Below are 25,357 nucleotides of genomic sequence, written 5' to 3' on the forward strand. Positions count from 1 at the left end.
TAGATCTTTTAAGTATTTTATTTATTTACAAGTGTCTCCAGTATTAATGGCCTCCACAGTTCCCCACTTTAAGAGCAGTGTCCCGTGACCTTGAAGTCGGAATGGGAGTGGGACATCACGTCCTTGCCGTAGGCGCAAAACATCGTTCTGGATAAAACAAGAAATAGTTTTGTTAAAGAGTGAGTGAGTGAAGTTAGTTTTGCGCCGCACTCAACAATAATAAAACTATATGGCGGCGGTCTGTAAATAATATTGTCTGAACCAGACAATCCAGTGATCAACATCATGAGCATCGATCTACGCAGTTGGGATACGATGACATGTGTCAACCAAGTCAGCGAGCCTGACCACCCTGTCGCTCTTACGACAAGCATAGGTTACTGAAGACCAATTCTAACCCGGATCTTCACGGGTCTTTTATTTAAGAAAACAAAACAGGGTTGCACAAAAACACAATGATATAAAACAAATCGGGTGCACGGGTGCAAAAGGACGTGTTACACTGGGGAACCCCAACCGGATTTGTGTTGGTTACCGCTTTAAAACAAGGAAAGTTCGGGCAATTGTTTCAAGTTTCCGCGTATCAACATCACATCCGGAACTAGAGAGTGTGATAGTTGGCATGTCATTGATCAAACCTCCGGCAGATATGGCCAGCGTCCTGAACAATGACTATTTCCGGCACGGATCATGCACATGCTGATGGAGTTTCTCTATTTATGTCAAGTTTACGACTTAATAAAATAAGGAAAATATGTCCTATGGTCATATGATATTTCTATGTCAAAGTTTAAATCTGAAAACAAACATATGGCTGTTTTTCGACCTCCATATTGGAGATTTTTTACTCTCTCGCTGATAACGGACCGGTTATATCATACCGGGTTTGCGTGTCAGGAGTTGCACTAATATTTTGAATGGAATATGTCTTTCCCCTAATGGTTGACTTTTCCCAGGTCCTTGTATATGTTTGTCATGACACTCCATGAGCAGACATACCGTAATTCCTCTAATAAGCGCCGGACCTCTAATAAGCGCCTGGGGTGAAGCAGCGGTTTAAGAAATAAGGGCGCGGCCTCTAATAAGCGCTTGGTTTCTAATAAGCGCCGGGTACGTTGTATTCTCCCTTTATGCAAAAATAGATTTATTTACGGTAACCCAGTAAAAGCAACAAGCGCCTGGTTTCTAATAAGCGCCGGGTACGTTGTATTCTCCCTTCATCCAAAAATAGATTTATTTACGGTACACCCCAGTAAAAGCAATAAGCGCCTGGCTAGCTATTCTCGAAACTTCTTAAGTCCCACGACCTTCGTAAGCCCATTCTTAACACATTGGCTACGATCAAAGTTAGGCTTAAGAAGTTCGTAGAACTTAAGAAGTTTCGAGAATAGCTAGCCAGGTTTCTAATAAGCGCCGGGTACGTTGTATTCTCCCTTCATCCAAAAAATAGATTTATTTACGGTAACCCAGTAAATGCAATAAGCGCCTGGTTTCTAATAATACAAGATATTAGAGGAAATGCAGTTATCCAAAAGCAGTATTTTTTATTATGAAATGTTCATTTTGTCCTCTGTGTGCAGGTCACGTGACTAGTTCGTGGCAATACAATGTACGGAAAGCATCTATAAATGTGTAGTAGACAGTATGACTAATAATGATTTGGCCGTTCATTTATGAATAGCAGCATCATGTTAAATATTGAATAATTATCTTTTTTAAATGTTTTGCACTTTAAACATAATTTGGTCACGCTACAAATAACCTTCAATTCTCCACTGATCAATGCAAATGAAATGCTTTTATATAAAAATATACAGCCGTCTTATGTGTCATATTGACATTTCTATTAAGGCTGCTATATCTCACCTCACAACCTAAACACCAGCTTAACATAACATATCCATAATCTAAGCATGGTTTAAAAGTTTAGAAATTGCAACAATTAGGTACACGATGTACATTGACTGCGTGAGTGAGATCAATCACCATTTTTGAAGCATATTACGAGTTTATATTTTGATAACTCCCCTTTTAAAAAAATTTTGAACCACGAAATTGTTTGTCGATTTAAAATAGCTGTTTGGTATCTGCGTATGTGCACTCACTTCTGCTGCGTTTCCCCTTCTAGGACGGAGATGCCCATCAGCTTCCAGTCAGCCGGGTACATCCACCCGACGAGAAAGCTGGAGGTTTTGTCGTAGCTGACGGTGATACCGGTGATGTTGCCAATGGACGCGTGTGCGGTGACCAGGTGTGTGAGAACCTTACCTGCGTTGATCACTTCATTAGATCTGGGGAATAATTTGTTGATGTGAGTTCAGACAGGCATACTATGTACCTGTCCATGGTAGCATGTGAGTTTGATTTAATGTCGCTGTGAACAGTGAGCGAAATAGTTTCCAAATTTTGCTAGCCAGTCGGGCTAGCTATGGTGAAAGTTACTAGCCAACAAAATAATTCACCAGCCCGAAATTCGAATGTAGACACGGGTTTCATCATTAAGCTGCTAATATGATGCCATTTTTATCAGGTCATAATCTTGTATGATTTAAGAGTGTACAAGACTTACAAGTCGGAAAGAGTGATATATTTACAAAATGACCCCATGAAAATCCACTGGCCAGTCGGGTCAGGGATTGTGGATATTTACTGGCCCGACTGTATTATACTAGCCACGGGCTAACGGGCCAGTGGCTATTTCGCATACTGGCTGTGATTAGGACTTCATTTAACAGTGTAACAGTCTTGTGTGCGAGGAAAACGACGTATTGCCATTGCCGTTTACGACTTTGTTGAAACCCACGAGCAAGCACCTGGTACATACAAACATAATTAGTGAAGCTGGGATTCGAACCGTAGTCGTAGGTTTCTTGCACGCCCAAGGGATGCAACTCTAATCAGCTAATTGCCTCGCCTTACTGGTCTGAACCACCCATGCCCGAATGTTCATGTGGGGAAGGCCTAAGGTACCGGCCGGTTCATCACGTGATATAACCGTTACAGTGATCATAACTCCTATATTTTATTGAAGGCCCACGGCTGTCAAAGTGCTACGATCGTTTCTGGAACGGGGCTGTGATGATACGGTATGGAAAACAGATTCACCCCTTACCCACACTCCCACCCTACACCCCTAAAAAGAAGAGTGTGTGAAGTCCTATTTGTCCATACGTTTAAAGATGTTAACATGGAAACATTATCGACACTGACTAAATCGCCGTACTTCATTAGGGGTATGACGGACGTGTCGCCAGCTGTTCCGTGCAGCGTCACCTTGACGATGCCGTCCATCTCGTTGTCGGAGGAGATGTTGACCATGTAGTGGTAGCCTGGAAATACACAAAAAGTTCACTTGTATATACACCCGAGGTAGCTTGGCAACAAACGCTAGGTTCTTCAGTGTGAATAAACGAGGTAGCCTGGTAACAAACGGTAGCATCAATTGTACAACACCTCGAGGATGCCTGCTAAAAACACTACTTTGGTTTGCATAAAAACCCAAACCTACAATAAACAGTTACTAGGTATATTTGTGTAGTACCTGTGCCTACATTAAACAATCAGTAGCTTCATTTGAATATATACCCCAGGTAGCCAGGCAACGAACGGTCTGAGATTTCTTCAAGGCTGTGTGGTTTCCATAATTAAAAACACCCTACGTTGGGTCATCAGCTATTGTGTGTGGATGTGTGTTCTGTTCTGTTGTCTTTTCCCTCAATACTTTCAATTTCAGTTAAAGCCTCGCGAGAACAAACGGATAAATATTTTGATTATTATTAATTATGATTTACTTATGCGGAGATACAAACATCAACAAGAGAAGTCAAACTCCCAAACTAAGAAGAGCCACCTCTGAGATTCTAAAGATCTCCGTTGAGTCTACAGGGTTTTTAGTTAGGGTCGGGGTGTAGCCGAGTGGTTAAAGCGTTTGCTTGTCACACCAAAGGCCCGGGTTCGATTCCCTTGGAGGAGTCGTACACTGAGTGCCAAGCCAACACACTTACCCCAGGATGCCCACTATCGCGGCTAACACAAGGGCAAATCTCGACATGCCAAGCCATCAGAACACCCGGTGTTTTTGGACTTCTTTCATTTAAGAAATCCTATACAACATATTCAATCGTATTCAAAGCCAATAATACATGTGTCCAAAACAGCAGGGGCGCTGGGGTACCCTAGTGGTAACGCCGAAGGCCCGGGTTAGATTCCACAAAATGGGTGCAATGCATGAAGCCCATTTCTTGTGTCCCCCGCCGTGATATTTCTGGAATATTGCTAAAAGCGGCGTAAACCTAAACTCTCCCACTCAGTACAGTCAGTTTAGAGTACTCGGTCACTCTGTCTATCATATTCTCCACACGGATATATAACATTTATAGCTTCCCCACGTTGTCTGCCTGTCTATCATATTCTCCACACGGATATATAACATTTATAGCTTCCCCACGTTGTCTGCCTGTCTATCATATTCTCCACACGGATATATAACATTGATAGCTTCCCCACGTTGTTTGCCTGTCTATCATATTCTCCACACGGATATATAACATTGATAGCTTCCCCACGTTGTCCCCACGTTGTCTGCCTGTCTATCATATTCTCCACACGGATATATAACATTGATAGCTTCCCCACGTTGTTGTCTGCCTGTCTATCATATTCTCCACACGGATATATAACATTTATAGCTTCCCCACGTTGTTCTGCCTGTCTATCATATTCTCCACACGGATATATAACATTGATAGCTTCCCACGTTGTCTGCCTGTCTATCATATTCTCCACACGGATATATAACATTTATAGCTTCCCCACGTTGTCTGCCTGTCTATCATATTCTCCACACGGATATATAACATTTATAGCTTCCCCACGTTGTCTGCCTGTCTATCATATTCTCCACACGGATATATAACATCCCATATCATATTCTCCACACGGATATATAACATTGATAGCTTCCCCACGTTGTCTGCCTGTCTATCATATTCTCCACACGGATATATAACATTGATAGCTTCCCCACGTTGTCTGCCTGTCTATCATATTCTCCACACGGATATATAACATTGATAGCTTCCCCACGTTGTCTAGCTTCATATTCTCCCCACGTTCCCCACGTTGTCTGCCTGTCTATCATATTCTCCACACGGATATATAACATTTATAGCTTCCCCACGTTGTCTGCCTGTCTATCATATTCTCCACACGGATATATAACATTGATAGCTTCCCCACGTTGTCTGCCTGTCTATCATATTCTCCACACGGATATATAACATTGATAGCTTCCCCACGTTGTCTGCCTGTCTATCATATTCTCCACACGGATATATAACATTTATAGCTTCCCACGTTGTCTGCCTGTCTAGCTTCCCACGTTAGCTTCCCCACGTTGTCTGCCTGTCTATCATATTCTCCACACGGATATATAACATTTATAGCTTCCCACGTTGTCTGCCTGTCTATCATATTCTCCACACGGATATATAACATTTAACATAGCTTCCCCACGTTGTCTGCCTGTCTATCATATTCTCCACACGGATATATAACATTGATAGCTTAGCTCTGCCTGTCCCACGTTGTCTGCCTGTCTATCATATTCTCCACACGGATATATAACATTTATAGCTTCCCCACGTTGTCTGCCTGTCTATCATATTCTCCACACGGATATATAACATTTATAGCTTCCCCACGTTGTCTGCCTGTCTATCATATTCTCCACACGGATATATAACATTTATAGCTTCCCCACGTTGTCTGCCTGTCTATCATATTCTCCACACGGATATATAACATTTATAGCTTCCCCACGTTGTCTGCCTGTCTATCATATTCTCCACACGGATATATAACATTTATAGCTTCCCCACGTTGTCTGCCTGTCTATCATATTCTCCACACGGATATATAACATTTATACACGGATATATAACATTAACATTGATAGCTTCCCCACGTTGTCTGCCTGTCTATCATATTCTCCACACGGATATATAACATTTATAGCTTCCCCACGTTGTCTGCCTGTCTATCATATTCTCCACACGGATATATAACATTTATAGCTTCCCCACGTTGTCTGCCTGTCTATCATATTCTCCACACGGATATATAACATTTATAGCTTCCCCACGTTGTTTGCCTGTCTAACATTTATAGCTTCCCCACGTTGTCTGCCTGTCTATCATATTCTCCACACGGATATATAACATTGATAGCTTCCCCACGTTGTCTGCCTATCTGTATCCTTCAGACAACAACAGACAACAACAAAGCCACGAGAAGGTTAGAATCGGATACAAAATCTATACAAGAAGTCGGGTTATGGGCGGTGCATTAGGCCACCAGCAAGGTAACGGTTAAATCATACAAGTAAGGCTAGATTACCCCAGAAAGCTTCTCGGCTATGGATTAGAGGAAAAAATGATATACATGTACATTATCAATCAGTGTAACTGTTATCGGACGTCGTTCCTTGCTAATACATGGTATTCGAGTGAGGTTTGTAATTTGGCTTTGTTCAAGGGCAGCCCCTCGAAGGCAATCGTTTCGTAACCTAATATATATGATAATTCCTGGCGTTGGGCACTTCGCAGACGATGGTCCTTTTCATAGCCGTGTTTCATTCACTAAATATACGGTGATTAAGGGTGTATAGCTTGTAATTCCCCTAAGTTTCCCGCAGGGTATCACGATATTTTGTTCGTAGACATGGCCCAAGGGAGAGAACTCATTGACAAGAAGATTATACACAGTAGTACTACAGGCGAGCTTGTCTCTGTTCATTCCCAATGTCACAGCTGAAATGTGGTCGATAGGAATTTAATAGCAGCAATATATGGATTTTAGGCATGTTTTGTATGTATGTATGTATGTATGTATGTATGTATGTATGTATGTATGTATGTATGTATGTATGTATGTATGTATGTATGTATGTATGTATGTATGTATGTATGTATGTATGTATGTATGTATGTATGTATGTATGTATGTATGTATGTATGTATGTATGTATGTATGTATGTATGTATGTATGTATGTATGTATGTATGTATGTATGTATGTATGTATGTATGTATGTATGTATGTATGTACAGTTTTCCCAGAAATTATTGAGAAAATCTTTGTTTCCTAATTGTTAATCAGTTTGTAAGAATTATCAGTTTTTGGGTACGGTTGATTCAACAGAATGACAATATAATCTTATCAAATGCTTATCTTTATCAATATAGACTAGCAGAAATTGGAATACCTTGTTGGGCGTTACAAGTAAAACAGCTATTAGACAAGTATGGTTTTGGATATGTATGGAAAAACCAACTAGACTTAGACCTTTCATCTTTTATAGGAACCTTTAGAAATAGATGTATTGATATAGATACACAGACTTGGTTTACACGTATTCATTCCTATACTAAACTGAATATATATTGTGACATTAAACTTTCTTTTGAGAGAGAGGTGTATTTAACTTCTCTGGATGTACCAGCTTATCGTAAGGCTCTGAGTATATTTCGCTGTTCAGGCCATCAGTTAATGATAGAGTCTGGAAGAAAATCTGGTCTGACAAGAAATTCTAGATTATGTCCGTTTTGTGTTATACCTGTAATTGAGACAGAATACCACATATGTTTGGAATGTCCTTTTTACTGTAATCTCAGACATACAATTTTGCCTGAGTTCTATTGTACTCAACCTTCTTATGATAAACTGGTATTACTTTGCACATCACACGATTCAGGTATTTTAAATCATTTAGCGAAGTTTTTGTTCCTTGCATTCAAACAACGTAACAATTACCTTAACAAAACTTGTACAACCCATTAAGTGTATGTTTATTGACCTTGTACAGTGTTATGGCGCTCCAGACTTTCCACTTTCATTATATGACTTATGTAACTGTATAATGTGCCTGTGGCCCCTTTATTGAATAAACCAATTACTAGGTATTTGCCCTAATACGGATAATATACTACCCATCAAAAGTTTACACTCACTTAAAGCACTCACTATATGTTATGTATATATATATATAAGGTTACACTGGAGATGAATTTCTCCACTAACTTGGGGGAACCAACTACAAACTTTATGGAGATGAATTACACGAGGAATATGCATCAAATTGCTAAAACGCACGTGCAAATATCGTGCATGTGAAAAGCTGCGTTTTGGTGTAAAGTTTTGTTAAGAATTCGCCAATTTTCTCTGAGTTTCATCATTAATTGAACTCATAACAATAATCCTTTCAACGTTACGAATTTGTTTTACAATACATCAGTTCATGAGTAAACTGTAGCTTTAAACAGTGTGGAATATTTTGCAAAATCTAGTTTAGAACAGTTGACTGAAGTAAGAGGCTACATTTACACTAGTGAGTCTAAACTTTTGATGGGTAGTACTTGGTTGACACATGTCATCGCTCCCAACTGCGTAGATCGATGCTCATGCTGTTGATCACTGGACTGTCTGGTCCAGACTTGATTATTTACAGACCGCCGCCATATAGCTGGAATATTGCTGAGTGCGGCGTTAAACAACAAACAAACCAAATTCTGACCCGGATCTTCAAGGGTCCACTCCTAGCTACAGTTATGACTAACTGAAAGCGTTTCCTGAGGAAACAGCAGGTTACCGTGGTTACAAGTGATATATTGGTATGTACAAGCGGACATAAAACCGTCAAAAATTAAACGTTTTTTTACGTAATATTAACATATGTTATACAATTCATTATGGTAAACTATTCTTCCCCCCTCCTGGTTCAAGGACACTGGAGAAATAGGGGGAGGTAACTCACCGCAAAATGGGGAAGCCGCTTGTGTATTGAGGAACAAAGATCCGCGCCCAGGGCTTTCGATGGCATGATAACCCATCTTGGAACACTGACTGCCAAGACACGAGAGACAACGGCCATGGTTGAAGTCATCGCCGCCGGTGCAAGGGAACCCCATGAACGGGCAGACTGAGTTGATGCTTTCAGTGTAGAGGGCGTAGGACCTCTCGTGGCTGCAGGCAACGGCAGCTTCGGCACCTGAGTTAAGAATGCAACATGAACCAAATAGGCATCTGTTCACAGTAAGGCTTTATGCGTTTGCGTAGATCGATTCTCATGCTGTTGATCACTGGATTGTCTGGACCGGACTCGATCATTTACAGTCCGACGCCGTAATAGCTAGAATATTGCTGAGTGAGGCGTTAAACAACAACCAACCATCACCGCACTCAGTGATATTCCAGCCACAGGCCCCCACTGCGGGTCAGAAAATCGATAAACTAGGCCCCGGTTTAGTATCAACACCCCCTACTATATAATACACAAAGGTTCATCACAGAAATACGGTGACATGATCGAAAACCGGACAATTACGCACACGTCAATGACTATATCGTATTTTAAAGGTCTCACAAGTATCAAAAGCTTTTGTCCATATCTCCGATGTATGTAGGAGGCATATACATGCGCTTTCCGTGGGGATGCATTTGATGGGTTTTATTAAATCGCCAAAGACAGAGTTGCTGTGCCGGAAGTGTACAAAACTAGGAATCACCCAGTCAGCGAGCCTGACCACCCGTTCCCTATAGTTGCCTCCTACGACAAGCATGGGTTGTGGAAGATCAGTTCTCACCCGGCCTGAGATTTGGGCTTCCCAGACATTGAGCGGAGCCGCCATGATAATACAAGAATATCGTTAACAGCAGCCTGAATCTGAATAATATACTTTCTGTAATCAGACAAAGATTTTAGCAATTATTAATACAACATTTTTGCGATTACCCTTTTGAACTAAACTATGCCGTTTTGGTACCAAATATTCAGGAGAATTGGTACACAAGGAGAACACCTTTTCAGACACTACACATGTATTGAGTTGTAAATAACCTTCAAAACATCAACGATGATATTCCGTTTCGGATGGCAAATAAACGCGAATAATGTCTTTTCATCTCTACTTTAAATTTCCAACAAAACTTTTAATACCAAGCAGGAGTTATATATCACGCCGACTACCAAGAAGAATACCCATTTCGGTGTCGTAGCCAGAGGGTTAAGGGGTTCGTCATGCTGAAGGAACGGGCTCGAGCGCCCACAGGGCATAATGTATGCCCATTTCCGCTGTCCTTCGCCATGATGTTAAAAGCGGGCAAAAACCAACTCACTCAGTCATAGAAAATATAAGAACGTGAATATAACTTGAAGTATCAGAAACAATACGACTCCTGCCACCAACCAAGTGTGGATGTCGTTTCATCTGTGAACCACTCTGATAATCTCGGTTCATTCCGCTACCGACATGGTACCTCGGGCAGCCGTGGAGTAGTGATATTGCATGGATTCACTGTAAACCTTTTAACACCAGATACTTCCGCATGTAGTTCGGACTTGGTTTAAAGACACGATATTCTGTGTCAAATAGAAACTTTGATTTTAAAAGTAACAGCTTTCATTTGAAGACAAACGTTTACCGGAATGCTTTGAATAGAATGGATTCCTTTAATGCTGTAGAGATTCTGTTGAATAAGGGTCGAGTGTTTACTGAGCACTGAGACTTACGACCCTCCTGAAAATAATCCCAACATATGTCAAATATCAATATATTGTCAAGTTGTAGAAAAGAATATTGAATATGGAATACGCTGGAATTTGCACATGCAAAGTTGCGCATGTCAGTGAGTATCTCATTTACGCGTAAACGTTCAGACTCCTTACATCGCCCATTGAATCCCCTTACCATAGTAACCCAATGTGATACCATTCCACACAGTGTGGGTGAGTTTAGACAGGACGTTTGTGTCGCAGCCGGGTTGTACCGATCCGCCATTGACGTAAAAATCTACGTGACCCATGGCCTGCTTAGCCCCCATGCCAAGAGACAGGATCGTGCCGTCGTCGGTGTGGATGATGTCGACGAAGGTGGCGTCAGTGGGGTCAAGACGAACCTGTGGTGGCGTGTCTTCGAAGTAAGGCTCAGCTGGGTCCAGACCTACAGACCGACATGGATGTTTTAAGCATATGATGTTAAAACTGTGCCATGTTAGTCCTATGGAAAACACAGATAGAATGTCATTATAACCGAATATTTCATTAGTTAAAATTGTTTCAAATCAACAACCAATTAAATCGGCCCCTTCTGTACATGAGGTTTGCATAGATCTGCTTTCTTCAACGTCTTGTCACAGGTACAAATAGACACATTTGATCGAGTTAGAAAATTAATATTGTTTGAAAATATTTCTTTCTTTTTAATAATAAAGCGAAGCCGGTGGGTATTTTATATTAAAGTACTCACGGAAATAAAAATAAAATGGTGTTTGGCGTTTATTTCGTAGCTTTGAACACAACTTAGGTTTGTTGAATATCCTATGACTATCGTTTTTCCCAACTATTTTTTAAACACTTTTTTTGTAAAATCATCCAAAATAGATGAGTATACAGGAGAGCAAATCGTGTCATTTTTACCCCTTGAAATTTCATTTAAGTCAAAATGTACGTTTTATATGCAGGCTATAGTATGCAAATGAGATGTACTCTCCAGGTTCGCGTACATATTATATATTTTTTATGAAAAACGTCATATTCCATTCATTCTTTGTTTCTTTTATCCTAATTGATTACAAAATAATTGATTTAGGGACTTTCTCAGTACATCTTTCATGCCTGTACTCATTCATTTACTATTTTACGAGTTCATTCATAGTTTTGCTTGTCAACTGCACACTCGCTATGGCAACGCACGTCTTCCCGTCTAAACAGTCCTGCAGGTAGTTGCTGCCACCCATTGTCGATTGTGACGTAAGTTATAACATGTTTCTAAATTTATTGATAATATGCCCCAAAAAAATATTTTTGCCGGCGAAGTGGTATTTTGGATGATGATTAGAGGACCGAATTAAAAAGCCTAGTTGGGAAAAACATACTTATTTTAATATTTGTTAAACCTATCTATTTTAATGAAGTAATAAACAAATAAACGGCGAAAACCATTTTATTTCTATTTCCGCGAGTACTTTAGGAGACGTTACGGTTATGTTGCATTGCGAATATGACTATCACGAGCACAATGCAACTTCTCTGGTCAATGCGTGTATACCAGGGTTTGGAAATTGAAAGGAGTGGTGTATTTTAATTGGTCTTAAACCATTATAGAATGCAGATTTTACACATGTGGCATTCGAGTATCTTTATGAAACCAAGGGCGTAGCTACTATTATAAAAAATAGCCCGGGCTTACACATAATTGTTGCTGAAAAAGCTGGGCAAGTCCTCAATACTATCTAAATATAAAGCTTTCCAACCTATCGGGCTTACACGAAAAATGGCTTGCTACGCGCCTGGAAACGCATTAAATAAGTTACAAATCAGTACAGTCATTTCAAAAATACCATCATGTGGGTAAACCGATTTTCATTCTCGCTCACTTAACCAGCCACACATGAACCCTCCCTCTCGCTTGCTCACCCACTGTACACCGCATACCTATTTTCACTTTCTTCTCCCCGTCACTGAACTGTTAGACGTTTATTTATTAGCTGAATATTGTCACTATTTATGATATATCAGTTATGGACCAATCGTAGTACCCACTGGCCTTGACCTACCTGAGATTCTCCCCATGTCTTTGACTAGTTCCCCAGCATATCCCGCTATATGCGCTCCCAGACTGTGCCCGATGATGTGGAAGAGGTTGGATTCGCTGTTGGTGTTGTTGAGGATGTAGTTGATGAGTTGGCCGACCTGAGCGCCGACGAGACGGGTGTTGGCCGAGGCTTGACCATAAGGCAGCGCTGCCCCAATTCCCCAGTCCACAATGATCACGTTCATTTCAGCCTTAGATATTAGAGAAGGAAGACCCGGTAGAATAATCTAAGATGCCTGTGTCTGGTTCTAACAGCCAATAGAGCGATATGTACGACCTTCATGTGGTTGCGACTAACGGGATCGGGTGGTCAGGCTCGCTGACTGGGTTGACACATGTCATCGCTTCCCAATTGCGCAGATCGATGCTCGTGATGTTGATCACTGGATTGTCTGGTCCAGACTTATTTACAGACCGCCGCCATATAGCTGGAATATTGCCGAGTGCGGCGTAAAGTTTAACTCACTCACTCAGTCACTCACCTTCATGTGATCCTGACATGGCAAACTAGTGGTTGATACAATGAGTGAGTGAGTGAGTTTAGTTTTACGCCACACTCAGCAAATATAACTAAACTCACTCACTCACTGACTTTTTATTCCTTGGACTCACATTTTTCAGTAGCTCTGACTTCATGTTCTCCAGCCACTGCTTGTGTCCGTTGTGCGTGAAGCCGTGGACGAGGAACTTTGTAGGCTTCGTGGCGTCATAGTGAGACTTGGAGAAGCTGGATGGGTCCGACACTGACAACGTCTCCTCTTTATCTGTCGTGGGGTTGGCACTGGAGATACACATGTTACCTTGAGGGAGGGGCTGGTCATTTGTTATAGGGGAGGGGAACAGTTGGATGAGGGTTTGTGTGTGAAAAGTGCAGATTGAAAGAAGGGGTTGAAAATTTGTCAAAATAACATGTTAGGTGTCTTCAAGCAAGAATGGCTGTTGCATGTATATAAATTTCACATGTATTCATATATTTTGGTTGGACATAAAAATGCCCCTCACCCATCATTTCACTTCAAAATATCTGACTGACTGAGTATGGTTTTACGCCGTTTTCAGCAATATTCCAGCAATATCACGGCGGGGGACACCAGAAATGGGCTTCACAAATTGTACCCATGTGGGGAATCGAACCCGGGCCTTCGTCGTGACGAGCGAACGCTTTAACCACTAGGCTACATCATCGCCCCACTTCAAAATTATTATGTCCATGCACAAGTGAACAGTTAAAAACAGGATGTACATAACAATGTTCGGCCATTTGGCCTATGAGACACACACAATTCGTTAAAATGTCAATTGCACATATGAAATATAAAACAGCACATAATAATAAGCCAGTAAAACCATAGATCTGCTATATAGGCTTGAATAGTTAGATACAGCTGATCGAGATTGGGCTTCAAAGGTATTGTACGTACGCTTCTAGCAATTATACGTCACATCTTAATATTAACCACTTATACAGTTCTTGAGTACTGGTATTACTCCCGACGCACTGGTTAGATAGTCCATGTGATCATAAACGTGTTTAGGATTTAAAACTGTTAATCTACTACAGAGGTCGGCAGAAGGGTGTTGAGATAGGAAGAAAAGATACAGCGAAGGACGATGGGGTCACCAACATCAGATACCCGCGAGGGACTTTAGTTTTACGCCGTTTTTAGCAATATTCCAGCAATATCACGGCGGGGACACCAGAAATGGGCTTCACAAATTGTACCCAAATGTGGGGAATCGAATCCGGGTCTTCGGCGTGACGAGCGAACGCTTTAACCACTAGGCTACCCACTTCAAAATTATTATGTCCATGCACAAGTGAACAGTTAAAAACAGGATGTACATAACAATGTTCGGCCATTTGGCCTATGAGACACACACAATTCGTTAAAATGTCAATTGCACATATGAAATATAAAACAGCACATAATAATAAGCCAGTAAAACCATAGATCTGCTATATAGGCTTGAATAGTTAGATACAGCTGATCGAGATTGGGCTTCAAAGGTATTGTACGTACGCTTCTAGCAATTATACGTCACATCTTAATATTAACCACTTATACAGTTCTTGAGTACTGGTATTACTCCCGACGCACTGGTTAAATAGTCCATGTGATCATAAACGTATTTAGGATTTAAAACTGTTAATCTACTACAGAGAGGTCGGCAGGGGTGTTGGAGATGGGAAGAAAAGATACAGCGAAGGACGATGGGGGTCACCAACATCAGATACCCGCGAGGGACTTTAGTTTTACGCCGCTTTTAGCAATATTCCAGCAATATCACGGCGGGGGACACCAGAAATGGGCTTCACACATTGTGCAAATGTGGGGAATCGAATCCGGGTCTTCGGCGTGACGAGCGAACGCTTTAACCACTAGGCTACCCCACCGTCGCGATACCCGTGAAGGTCCGGGTTAGAATATTGATCTTCAGCAACCCATGCTTGTCGTAAGAGGCGACTAATGGGATTGGGTGGTTAGGCTTGCTGACTTGGTTGACACATGTCATCGTATCTCATTTGATCAGATCGATGCTCATGCTGTTGATCACTGGATTGTCTGGTCCAGACTCGATTATTTACAGACCGCCGTCATATAGCTGGAATATTGCTGAATGCAGCGTTAAAGTGAGTGAGTGTTTTACGCCGGACTCAGCAATATTCCAGCTATATGGTGGCGGTCTGTAAATAATCGAGTCTAGACCAGACAATCCAGTGATCAACAGCATGAACATCGATCTACGCAATTGGGATACGATGACAAGTGTCAACCAAGCCAGCGAGCCTGACCACCCGATCCCGTTAGACGCCTCTTACAACAAGCATGGGTTACTAAAGACCAATTCTAACCCGGATCTTCACAGGTCGCAGCGTCAAAGAACAAACAAGCAAACAAAACCAAAATGACAGCTTCACGACAAAGAATGATACGGTGTTGCTACAGATAGGGGAACATTTTCTCGTGCGGAACTCCCCTAACCCCCACCCCTTCTAGATCCGCCCCTGCTGGCTAATGTCACACGAGTTGATCTGAGTTGACTACGCCTACTGAACAACTGATGATTCGTTTCTTTTACGGATTTAATCATGAATAAATACACAACCCTAGACACAAATAGCATACATGTGTTCTCATATCCTACTGGGAAATCGCCAATTTATTTATTTCAATTAAAACCTAATTATTTTTTTCTGTCAAACTTGTATATGGTCATAATATACTGGACAGAATAAGTTAGGGATATTGGTATTTTTATGATTGATATTTTATCAGTGTGTCAATGAATAAATAGATCATTATTCATAATTTCAAAATTTACATATATCCCTAACTATTTTTGTCCAGTATATATAGTATACATTATACTAACCGCGTGTATAGAAGGAAGGCTGTCTTGATGTCTTGTGGAGACTTGGGGAGGAAGTTGCTGGGGCGCTTGCTGCTCTTGAAGGGCGAGGCGTTGCTGAAACACCCCAGGTCCCCGTAACATACCTCAGAGGGTTTCGATGAAGTTATCAGGAACGCTGTGGAAGAATACAATACCCTTGATTCCAATTCAGTGTACACGCGTGCTGAAATACTTCAATAGAGTGTTTGTGAAACATCACATTTCTGTTTTGCAGCCTGTATATTGTACACACTAAATCCCAAAATGTGAACAAGAGGTAAAATCCGGTGTGGTTATCGGCTAAAAATAGATTTATTCAGGAATCATAAACCTAGTCAGTCTCAATAACGCAGCGCAGAGACAACCAACAACCAGTATATGTCAGAAGGATTCACCTGGCGTGACAATATATACTAGCCACATAAAGAAACTGTGCACACAGAAAATGCCTTCATAATTGGAATACAACACAGCAAAGACGAAATGATGTAGACACGTTATAAGCTGAAGTATCTGACCACAAGAAAATGTCAAAAGAACATGAACAATATCCGTAACGATGACGTCAGAAGTTCAAAATCGAGTAGGGGGTCACACGACGAAGTCACAAAGTCAATAACGGGTATGACCACCGTGTGCGTGAAGCACAGCAGTGCATCGAAGACGCATAGAGGCTAGCAAATGAGCATTGAAGGCCTGGGGAATGGTCTGGGGCGTGGTCACTGCTGTCTGGAACCTGTATCTGAGATGAGTCACCCGAATCCATCTGTCCTGTCTTGGCGTCGTTACGTCGGGAACGCCCAGAACGTGGGTGGTCGGCGACGTCATTACTGTTTCGATAACGCCTGACCCATGCAGATATCGTGTTACGATGGCATTGGAAATGTGCTGCCACCTGTTGTTGGCTCATTCCTGCTCGAACCATTCCAATGGCTTCATGACGTTGAGCAGATGTTAATCTTGGCATGATGTGCATGTGACTTCTCATGTGAATTGGTGAACGTTTGAATGACCAAAGATCAAGCTTTCGACAGTGACAGCAATTTCAGAGTTTCACATGTTGTGTGCATCTGTACGGGCTGCACGTGCAGTAACACATTGCAAGGCCTTAGGCCACCGTCAATGACGTCACGTCGCCTGGCACGTGCATGAGCGTTTGATTGTCTCCAATACTTGCTATGTTCACAAATGTATTTATGTATAAATACGCTGTGTGCCTATATTTATATTTTCTGTGTGCACAGTTTCTTTATGTGGCCAGTATATGTATCCGAAATGGGATCCCTATCTTTCGACTCTAGAAAAACGTTAGCAAAACCCTCAAAACCCATCCATTCGTCGTGCAAATGACATTAGTGCCAAATCAGGTTTTGCACGTGCAGTCGATCACGTGATCTTCGCATCGAAGTTATCTTCATATGCACGTGTTTGCATTGGCCTCAAGAATTGAAAAACACCTTTAAACCACCATTCTAACGGTACTTGAAATGCCACGATTGTCAAATGTGCAACGTGAACGTGCCCTTGGCATGTTGCAAGCGGGAAGATCAGTTAGTGACGTCGCAAGAGCAATGGGATGCAGCCGTCGTACTGTGTATGACTTGCGAGGTCGTCTACAACAAACTGGCACCACTTCTGATCGCCCAAGGTCGGGTCGTCCACGTGTGACGTCACGAGCAGAAGACCGTCAAATCGTCCTACGTCACCTACGTGACAGATTTCTGCCGGCTACACGAACCAGGGCTGAGATTTTTAGAGGTCGACTGTCCTGACAGACCATTCGAAATCGGTTGTGGGCTGCCAATCTCCATTCTCGACGTCCATATCGTGGGCCAATATTGACGCCGTTTCATCAACGTCAACGTCTGCTGTGGGCCCGACGTCACCTCCGATGGACCCAGAGAGACTGGAATCGAGTCGTCTTTAGCGATGAATCCAGGTTTACCCTCAGATTCGCGGACGGCAGGCATAGAGTCTGGAGACGACGTCGTGAACGGTATACCCAATGTTGTGTACAGGAAGTCGACAGATTCGGTGGCGAAAGTTGCATGGTGTGGGGTGCTTTCTGTGGGAACAACCGTTCCCGACTTCTGGTCATCCGTGGAAACCTCACAGCTGCTGCTTACCGCGACCAGGTGCTCACCCCTGAACTCGTTCCTTTCATGGCGGCTCATGGCCCAGGTCTACAGTTCCAGCATGATAATGCTCGGCCGCATACCGCGATGTTGACACGAAATTTCCTTCAAAACGCTGGAATCAACGTCATGGACTGGCCATCGAGGTCCCTTGACCTTAATCCAATAGAGCACGTTTGGGATGCACTTGGGAGAAGGCTTCGTGGTCTTAGGAACCAACCTCAGAATTTGCAGGAACTTGGCGCTGCCTTGCAAGAGCAATGGCGCAGAATCCCCAACCACGTGTTCACAAGCATCAGGCAGTCGATGAGGAGACGGTGTTTGGCAGTGGTGAATGCGCGGGGCGGCCATACACGATACTGAACTGAGAAATTTCGCATTTTTATTCTTGTGACTTGACATTGAAACTGTATGGACAGCGGTCCATGTTTATAAACGGAAACGGCGGTGTAACCAGATCAAAACGTTTGCCTAGAGCTTCGTTACCATTAGGGGCGGTTGGGTAGCCTTGTGGTTAAGGCGTTCGCTCGTCACGCTGAAGACCCGGATTTGATTCCCCACATGGGCACATTGTGTGAAGCCCATCTCTGGTGTCCCCCGAAGTGATATTGCTGGAATATTTCTAAAAGCGGCGTAAAACCAACTCACTCACTCACTCAGTAACACTGACTTTTCAAAATATTTTATGTTAGTACAGCACGGAGGCTCTGTCATTCAATAAATCAGCAGCTCAGCGTGTGATCAGGCGAGGCACGCGTCAACTGCCACGTGCTGCACAGTAGCAGGTTGTGACAATCACGAACATATATTTAATTGCAGACCCGTGAAGATCCGGGTTAGAATTGATCTTCAGTAACCCATGCTTGTCGTAAGAGACGACTAAAGGGATCGAGTGGTCAGGCTCGCTGACTTGGTTGACACATGTCATCGTATCTCAGTTGTGTAGAACGATGCTCATGCTGTTGATCACTGGACTGTCTGGTCCAGACTCGATTATTTACAGACCGCCGCCATATAGCAGGAATGTTGCTGAGTGCGGCATTAACCAACAAACCAACTATTTACTTGCACGTGCACTTTTACATCAACCCACAGAACTGATTGGCCTATGTCGACTCAACCGGAAAGTAATCTTGTCACAGTTGCGAATTATTCAATTCTTAAACACCACGAGTCCACGAGCTGATGCAACAGTTAGGTGAACGGGTTTTAATATCGCTTTCATTATCGTTTTACTTACATAGAGACAGTATTGGATATAGAAAACAAGGGACATTACTCGTGTCGTCTAAGGAGACACCCCCCAAAATCATTCCATTCGTCACCACTCGCCCCTTTCCGTAAACTCCAAGAAGACACGAGTCGCTATTCGGCTTGTCCCGGAATAACACGAGTTGGTCACGAATGACCCCAAAATCTACTGTTGAAACTGAAAATCATTTCAGTATTGCACCCTACACGACTACAAATGAAACAAAGTTACGAGATATCGGAACCTTAAAGAATTTCTTTTAAAATCGCTAAATAGAAACCGTTGTATATACTTTTGTTTATTTCTTTGTTGTTTAACGCCACACTAAGCACTTTTCCAGCTATGTGGCACGCTTGCAAGCATGGGTCGCTGAAGATCAATTCTAACGCGGAGTTCCAGTATATGTCAAGAGCTGTCTTGGAAGGATTTCATTGGCAGTAAACAGAACCGAGTAGAGATTTCCAGAATGGAATCATAATCAGTTTAGTTATCTGTGGGACAGTAGGGAAACCTGATGGTCGAACTCGTGTCACCCCTCATCATGTTGCAGGAATATTTGCTAAAAACGGCGTGAAACCATATTCACTTGCTTAGTTATCTGCCCCTGTTCGTGTACACGAACGTGACCGACGGGATAGGCGATCGTACGTCAGTAAGACCGGAGACTCGTGGACTTTCGCCCGAACGTGTTCCTTATCTAGTTGCCAAGAGTGGTTTGAATACCGGTTGGGAAACTCCCCATTACTGTCAGTTACTAAACATATTCTGGAGTCATGAATGAAGACCACTTTCTGGTGTAGTTTTTAAGTTTATTGTATATTCCTTGAGCTGTCCGTTAATGCACATTTTAGTTCTATGGGAACCGATTTGTGGGCTGACCTCTGGAAATAGTATTACGAAACAAGCTGACACAGTTGTTATTATATCTTCTTTGAACTGACCTTTAGATATGTCACGGCAAAGCTTATCGCCTGAAGGACGCGCAGATGTTGGTAACAGGGTCACTGTGCACAATATGGATCATCTAACAATTGTATACACGCATGCATGCATACATACATACATACATGCGTGCGTGCGTCCGTGCATTCACACAGCGACTCAGCCGGTCAAACGCGTTAAGTTGTTATGTGAATATAAAATGGGATTTTTTTTTTTTTTTATTGATTTTTTTTTTTATATTTGTTCCCAGGATTACAATGTCATATGTAGAAAAATGATGTACAGACAGATGGTTGATGTACAGGTACTATGTCAATATCATGTTAATACACATATACAAGTCAATAAAAGAGAAATATGACCTCAGGTAAATTGGATACATTTTAAATTCATCAAAGAACTGGGAAGAGAAGACCCCATTTATGATTGAAATGTAAATTGAAATATAACGGTATAAAAATGTCAATGTTTAATAATAACATTGTCTACGTGCATGTTTGTTTTCTGCTGCAAACAGCATCATTCCTTCTGTATCACAGCTGTCTGTGAAACATCGTGCTTCGTCCAACGGCGCCTATGTAGGACCGCGCAATCAACACTCAGTAACAGATCAATTTCTGTCGTCGCTGATAAACACGGGTGCTGTATGTGTAATTATGGTGATCATATACCGTACATAGTGCTATCACAACTGTCGATGCCCATTGTTCCCAGCCCATTTGTGGTGTCCCCCGCCATGATATTGCTAAAAGCGGCGTAAAACTAAACTCACTCACTCATTTTCCCCACTTGTATATAAACTGATGCACAGAAGTAAGTACACACTTTGCGCTTTGGAATCATCCCCCCAACCCCCAAAAAAACCCCAAAAACAAACAAAACAAACAAAACAAAACAAAACAAAACAACGTAAATATTTGATCGTGACTTAAAAGTTAAAAGTCGCAAACATTGTGTTCATGCGTACCTTGTGTCAAAGCATCACATTTGTCAAACGCAATTGCGACATTGCCAGAGAATGTAAACCTCTCAGTCGATGTTGCCTGGTTAGTAGACTAACGCTTAGTCTCTGAATATATACTCTCCCAAAAAAGAAACGCATATAGGAATTTCAACTGTATTTTTATGTTTATTTTGAAACATCTTGTAGGCTTTATGAGTCAATCAAATATAGCGATATTGCACACTGGGAATGCAGACTTATCCGTCTTTGGCACCAACTCGAGGAAAATCAGTTTGAGTGTCACATGGAGACGTGTGGTGGCGCTGAAGTCAATACCTCGTGTGACCACCGTGGGCATCCAGAACTGCACGGCATCGCCTCGGCATCGAACGAATAAGTCTCAGAATCTCGTGTTGCCCAATCGCAGCCCACTCTGCCTGTAGTGCCTGTGCGAATTGCTGAAGTGTCTGGGGCTGAGGGTTACGGCGTCGCAGCCGTCTGTCCAGGGCATCCCACAGATGTTCGATCCGGTTTAAGTCCGGTGATCTTGAGGGCCAGGGGAGCACATTGATGTTGTGGTTCTGGAGGAAGTCTCTAGTGTGACGTGCTGTGTGGGGCCTGGCATTGTCCTGTTGAAACAACTCCCTCTGGCGATCAATGATTGGAATGAGGTGTGGGCGTAGGATTTCGTCACAGTACCGTTGAGCTGTCAGGTTGCCCTGGATCATCACCAAATCACTTCTCCTACGGCAGGTGATCTCTCCCCACAACATAACACTTCCCCGGCCGAATCTGTCCACCTGGGGAACGCAAGAGTCGGCGAAACGTTCACGTCGACGTCTGTACACCCGCATTCTTCCATCGCGTCGTTCCAATAGAAATCGTGATTCATCACTGAACCAGATTCTATGCCAATTCGCCTAATGGTTAAAGCGTTGGCTCGTCACGCCGAAGACCCGGGTTCGAATCCCCACATGGGCACAATGTGTGAAGCCCATTTCTGGTGTCCCCCGCCGTGATGTTGCTGGAATATTGCTAAAAGCGGCGTAAAACCAAACTCAGTCAGTCAGTCTATGCCAATTCGGTAGGTTCCAGGCCTGAACGTTGGTGCACCATTGAACTCGATGTCGACGATGTTGTTGTCGAAGCACAGGGCCAAAATAAGGTCTTCTGGCACGTAAACCAGCCTCTCTCAACCTGTTCCTGGCGGTCTGTGCAGAAAGCCTGCTCAATCCGGGTATTTGTCGAGCGGTACTGGTCGCCGTAGCTGTTCGATGACGCAGGTGATGTACCCGGATGTAGCGATCCTGCGCCGCAGTGGTCGCTCGAGGTCGCCCACTACGAGGGGCATCTACTACCGCATTCTGCCGGCGATATCTCTCCCAGAGCCGTGAAATAGTGCTTTGGTGAACATTCATGCGTCGGGCAACTGCACGTTGAGACTGGCCAGCTTCAAGCAAACCAACGGCGATATGACGGTTGGCTTCACTTAGACGTGGCATTTTGCGTTCGTCAACAATATTCCAAATACAGTGAATAATCGACAGACAGCGATCAACCTTTTATACCCATCATTGAGACTATCTGATCCCCAACTTTCACGTGCATTGCATGTGAATTGTGTATTCTGTGACTCTACACGCCGAAATTGAAAATCATGCTGTTAAATACGGGTATTTTACGGATGGTGCGTTTTGTTGTGATGTTTCAAAACATAAACACCATAGGACTCATAAACAGAGCAAAACCTTTTGTAAAATGAATCACGTTTTAAATCATTGCTACATGAAATTGCTATTTTCATGATGCGTTTCTTTTTGGGGAGAGTGTATAATTTTGATTGTAACAAATAAACCCATTTAAATTGAAAAGGAGCCCCTGGGGAGGCCAGAGATTGAACCTGAGGAAATCTAGACTGGCTTTAGCACTGCAGGGAGGGCTAGGCTGTAGGGAAAATAATGTGGTTCAGGGACTGTGAGACAGACTACCGGGTTAGTGACATGCCCCGAAATGGTCGAAAGGCCCGGATACCCCCAGCATGCATCCGTCTCACTGTGTTCCTGCTGATGAGGTGACCTAAAGCTGTTACTGCTGATGACGTCACTGTGAGCAACCAGTTGCGCAGATGAAGAATACGCAGGTGATGTCATCTTGGTCACTCTCAGTCTGCCAGATCAGACACTGTCAGATGCCTGACCAGTCTGGTTGATGCGTCCCATTCGTCTGACGATGGTCGAAGCCCCAGTCTGCTACATTTCAGCAGGGATAGGTCACTCGCTTGCTTTCTCAACCATTTGTACCAATTAGTGTGTGACTCGTCATGCTCCAACGCACACACTGACTTGGTTCGTTCCCAGCGCAACTTCGGTTGCGTTTAACAGTTTATTATATCAGTCGGAAACTATCGGCACACTTTTTGCTTCTGCAAGCGCAAACCATACACATGGGATGCAGCAAAATAATGACTTTCACAATATTCCACTCACAGTACTCTAAAGGATATCTGTCGTGTTTTGGTCGGTAGCATGGACACAATTCTTTGGACTTGTAAATCACAATCAAGTCACTTTTCAAAAATATTTACTTGAGAAAATATTCCCAAACCAAAACACAAGGTGTGTACTTTCTTTTGTACGTCGGTTTATGAGGTTAGACTGAAATATGGTCGTGGAAATAATATTATCTTATTGAGAAACATAATTTAGGCCTGAATAATGTTCTCTGTAGCATCATTGAAATACACAGTTGTAAATTTAGTACTGTGATTCATACACACATGTTTTGTCTAATTGTTGCTGAGAGGGAGAGAGAGAGAGAGAGAGAGGGAAGGGGGAGGGAGAGAGGTCATACGGTAGAATGAGGTGTGGTGTCATCAAATCAAACGGCACTGCTGCATATTGTGTTTTGTTCGTATCCACGTTCTACTGTATATAATATTCACTTGTATAATAAATTTGAGTTAACTGATTAGATTAAATAGATAACTGTTTTCTTGACCTGACCAAAGTCTGTTACCACGTAAATGTATCATACATACGATTCAGCAACATACAAGCAAGTATATCACCTCGTATTTAATGTGCATCTTTTTTTTCAAAAGTTCATAAAACTTTTTTAAAATCTGAATTGCATTAAAATGCATTTATCTGAAGTATACACTTTGTCTGATATCATATCGATTCACCTCACTCAAATATTTATGTAAACGTGCGGATTTATGAATATATTCTTATTTATTGATTAGTTGGCTATGTTTTCGTTACAATCTGAAATATAAACCTTACCGTTGGTTGCGACCCCGCACAGACATACAACCAGCAGCGGAATCATGTTTACGTCTCTCGCCTCTGTGACGACAATCTGAAAAGGCTTGTCTCTTCGGCCTATCAATGAACATTCGTGACCAATTCGTGTTATTCCGGGACAAGCCGAATAGGAGTTTACGGAAAGGGGCGAGTGGTGACGAATGATCAATGAAGTGAATAACTCCACAGCTGCTGGTTCCACTGATAAGAACGGCCCTGGTGGCTTTGGTCAACGGTTACATAACGCATCTGTTGCGTAAATTTCCCAATGGGAAATTTTCTGTTTCTTTTCCTTTTGGAACAGTCTAAGTTGTAGAATATACAACTTTACATTAAAAATACCAACAATGCTAGATTCGATCTCATGTCTGTCAATTTGCTGAGCTGAATGAAATCGCGAACCGACTATGTTTTAGAGTTACCTCCCTTCCTCCAAAACCCGTCTCGGGACGTTCTCGTTGCCGTCGAGTTCTGTTCTTTCTATATGTTGAAAACTGTGTTCACGATCCCATTTACATTTTGTAAATACAACATGCTTAAACCAATTTGAGCAATGGTGCGTTGTGAAGTAATGGCGTAGAATGTTGCTTAAATTACCTCGTTCATCATGGTCTAAAAAAAATAATACACTATCCTAACTTTCTTGTAATGTGTGCCAGAAAACATTAAAAGGCAATTAATCACTTGATGATTTGAAAAGAATTATTCATCAGTTCCACTAAATACATCTGAATAAT

General features: G+C 42.4%; 1 protein-coding gene across 1 annotated transcript; it reads right to left on the minus strand.

Moving 5' to 3' along the window:
* Positions 1-24,756, minus strand: LOC124277352 (pancreatic lipase-related protein 2-like). The gene is made up of 9 exons (XM_046713008.1): positions 24,600-24,756; positions 16,026-16,179; positions 13,263-13,431; positions 12,613-12,841; positions 10,746-10,997; positions 8,813-9,046; positions 3,224-3,329; positions 2,106-2,291; positions 1-147 (listed from the first exon to the last, which is right to left on the minus strand). Exons 1-9 carry the CDS (start codon positions 24,643-24,645, stop codon positions 69-71), a joined length of 1,455 nt encoding a protein of 484 aa, XP_046568964.1. The 5' UTR covers positions 24,646-24,756; the 3' UTR covers positions 1-68.
* Between the last annotated feature and the right edge of the window lie 601 nt (positions 24,757-25,357).

The sequence above is a fragment of the Haliotis rubra genome, unplaced genomic scaffold (assembly GCF_003918875.1).
Source record: "Haliotis rubra isolate DU_JTF1 unplaced genomic scaffold, ASM391887v1 Scf220, whole genome shotgun sequence".
Taxonomy (NCBI): Eukaryota; Metazoa; Mollusca; class Gastropoda; order Lepetellida; family Haliotidae; genus Haliotis; species Haliotis rubra.

Excerpts from the sequence above, each read along its gene's own strand:
- LOC124277352 (XM_046713008.1), bottom strand. The coding sequence starts at position 24,645 with ATGATTCCGCTGCTGGTTGTATGTCTGTGCGGGGTCGCAACCAACG. Across the intron at positions 13,432-16,025 it reads GCCTTCCTTCTATACACGCG|TGCCAACCCCACGACAGATA; the intron begins GTTAGTATAATG and ends GTGTATCTCCAG. Across the intron at positions 3,330-8,812 it reads AGCGGCTTCCCCATTTTGCG|GCTACCACTACATGGTCAAC; the intron begins GTGAGTTACCTC and ends GTGTATTTCCAG.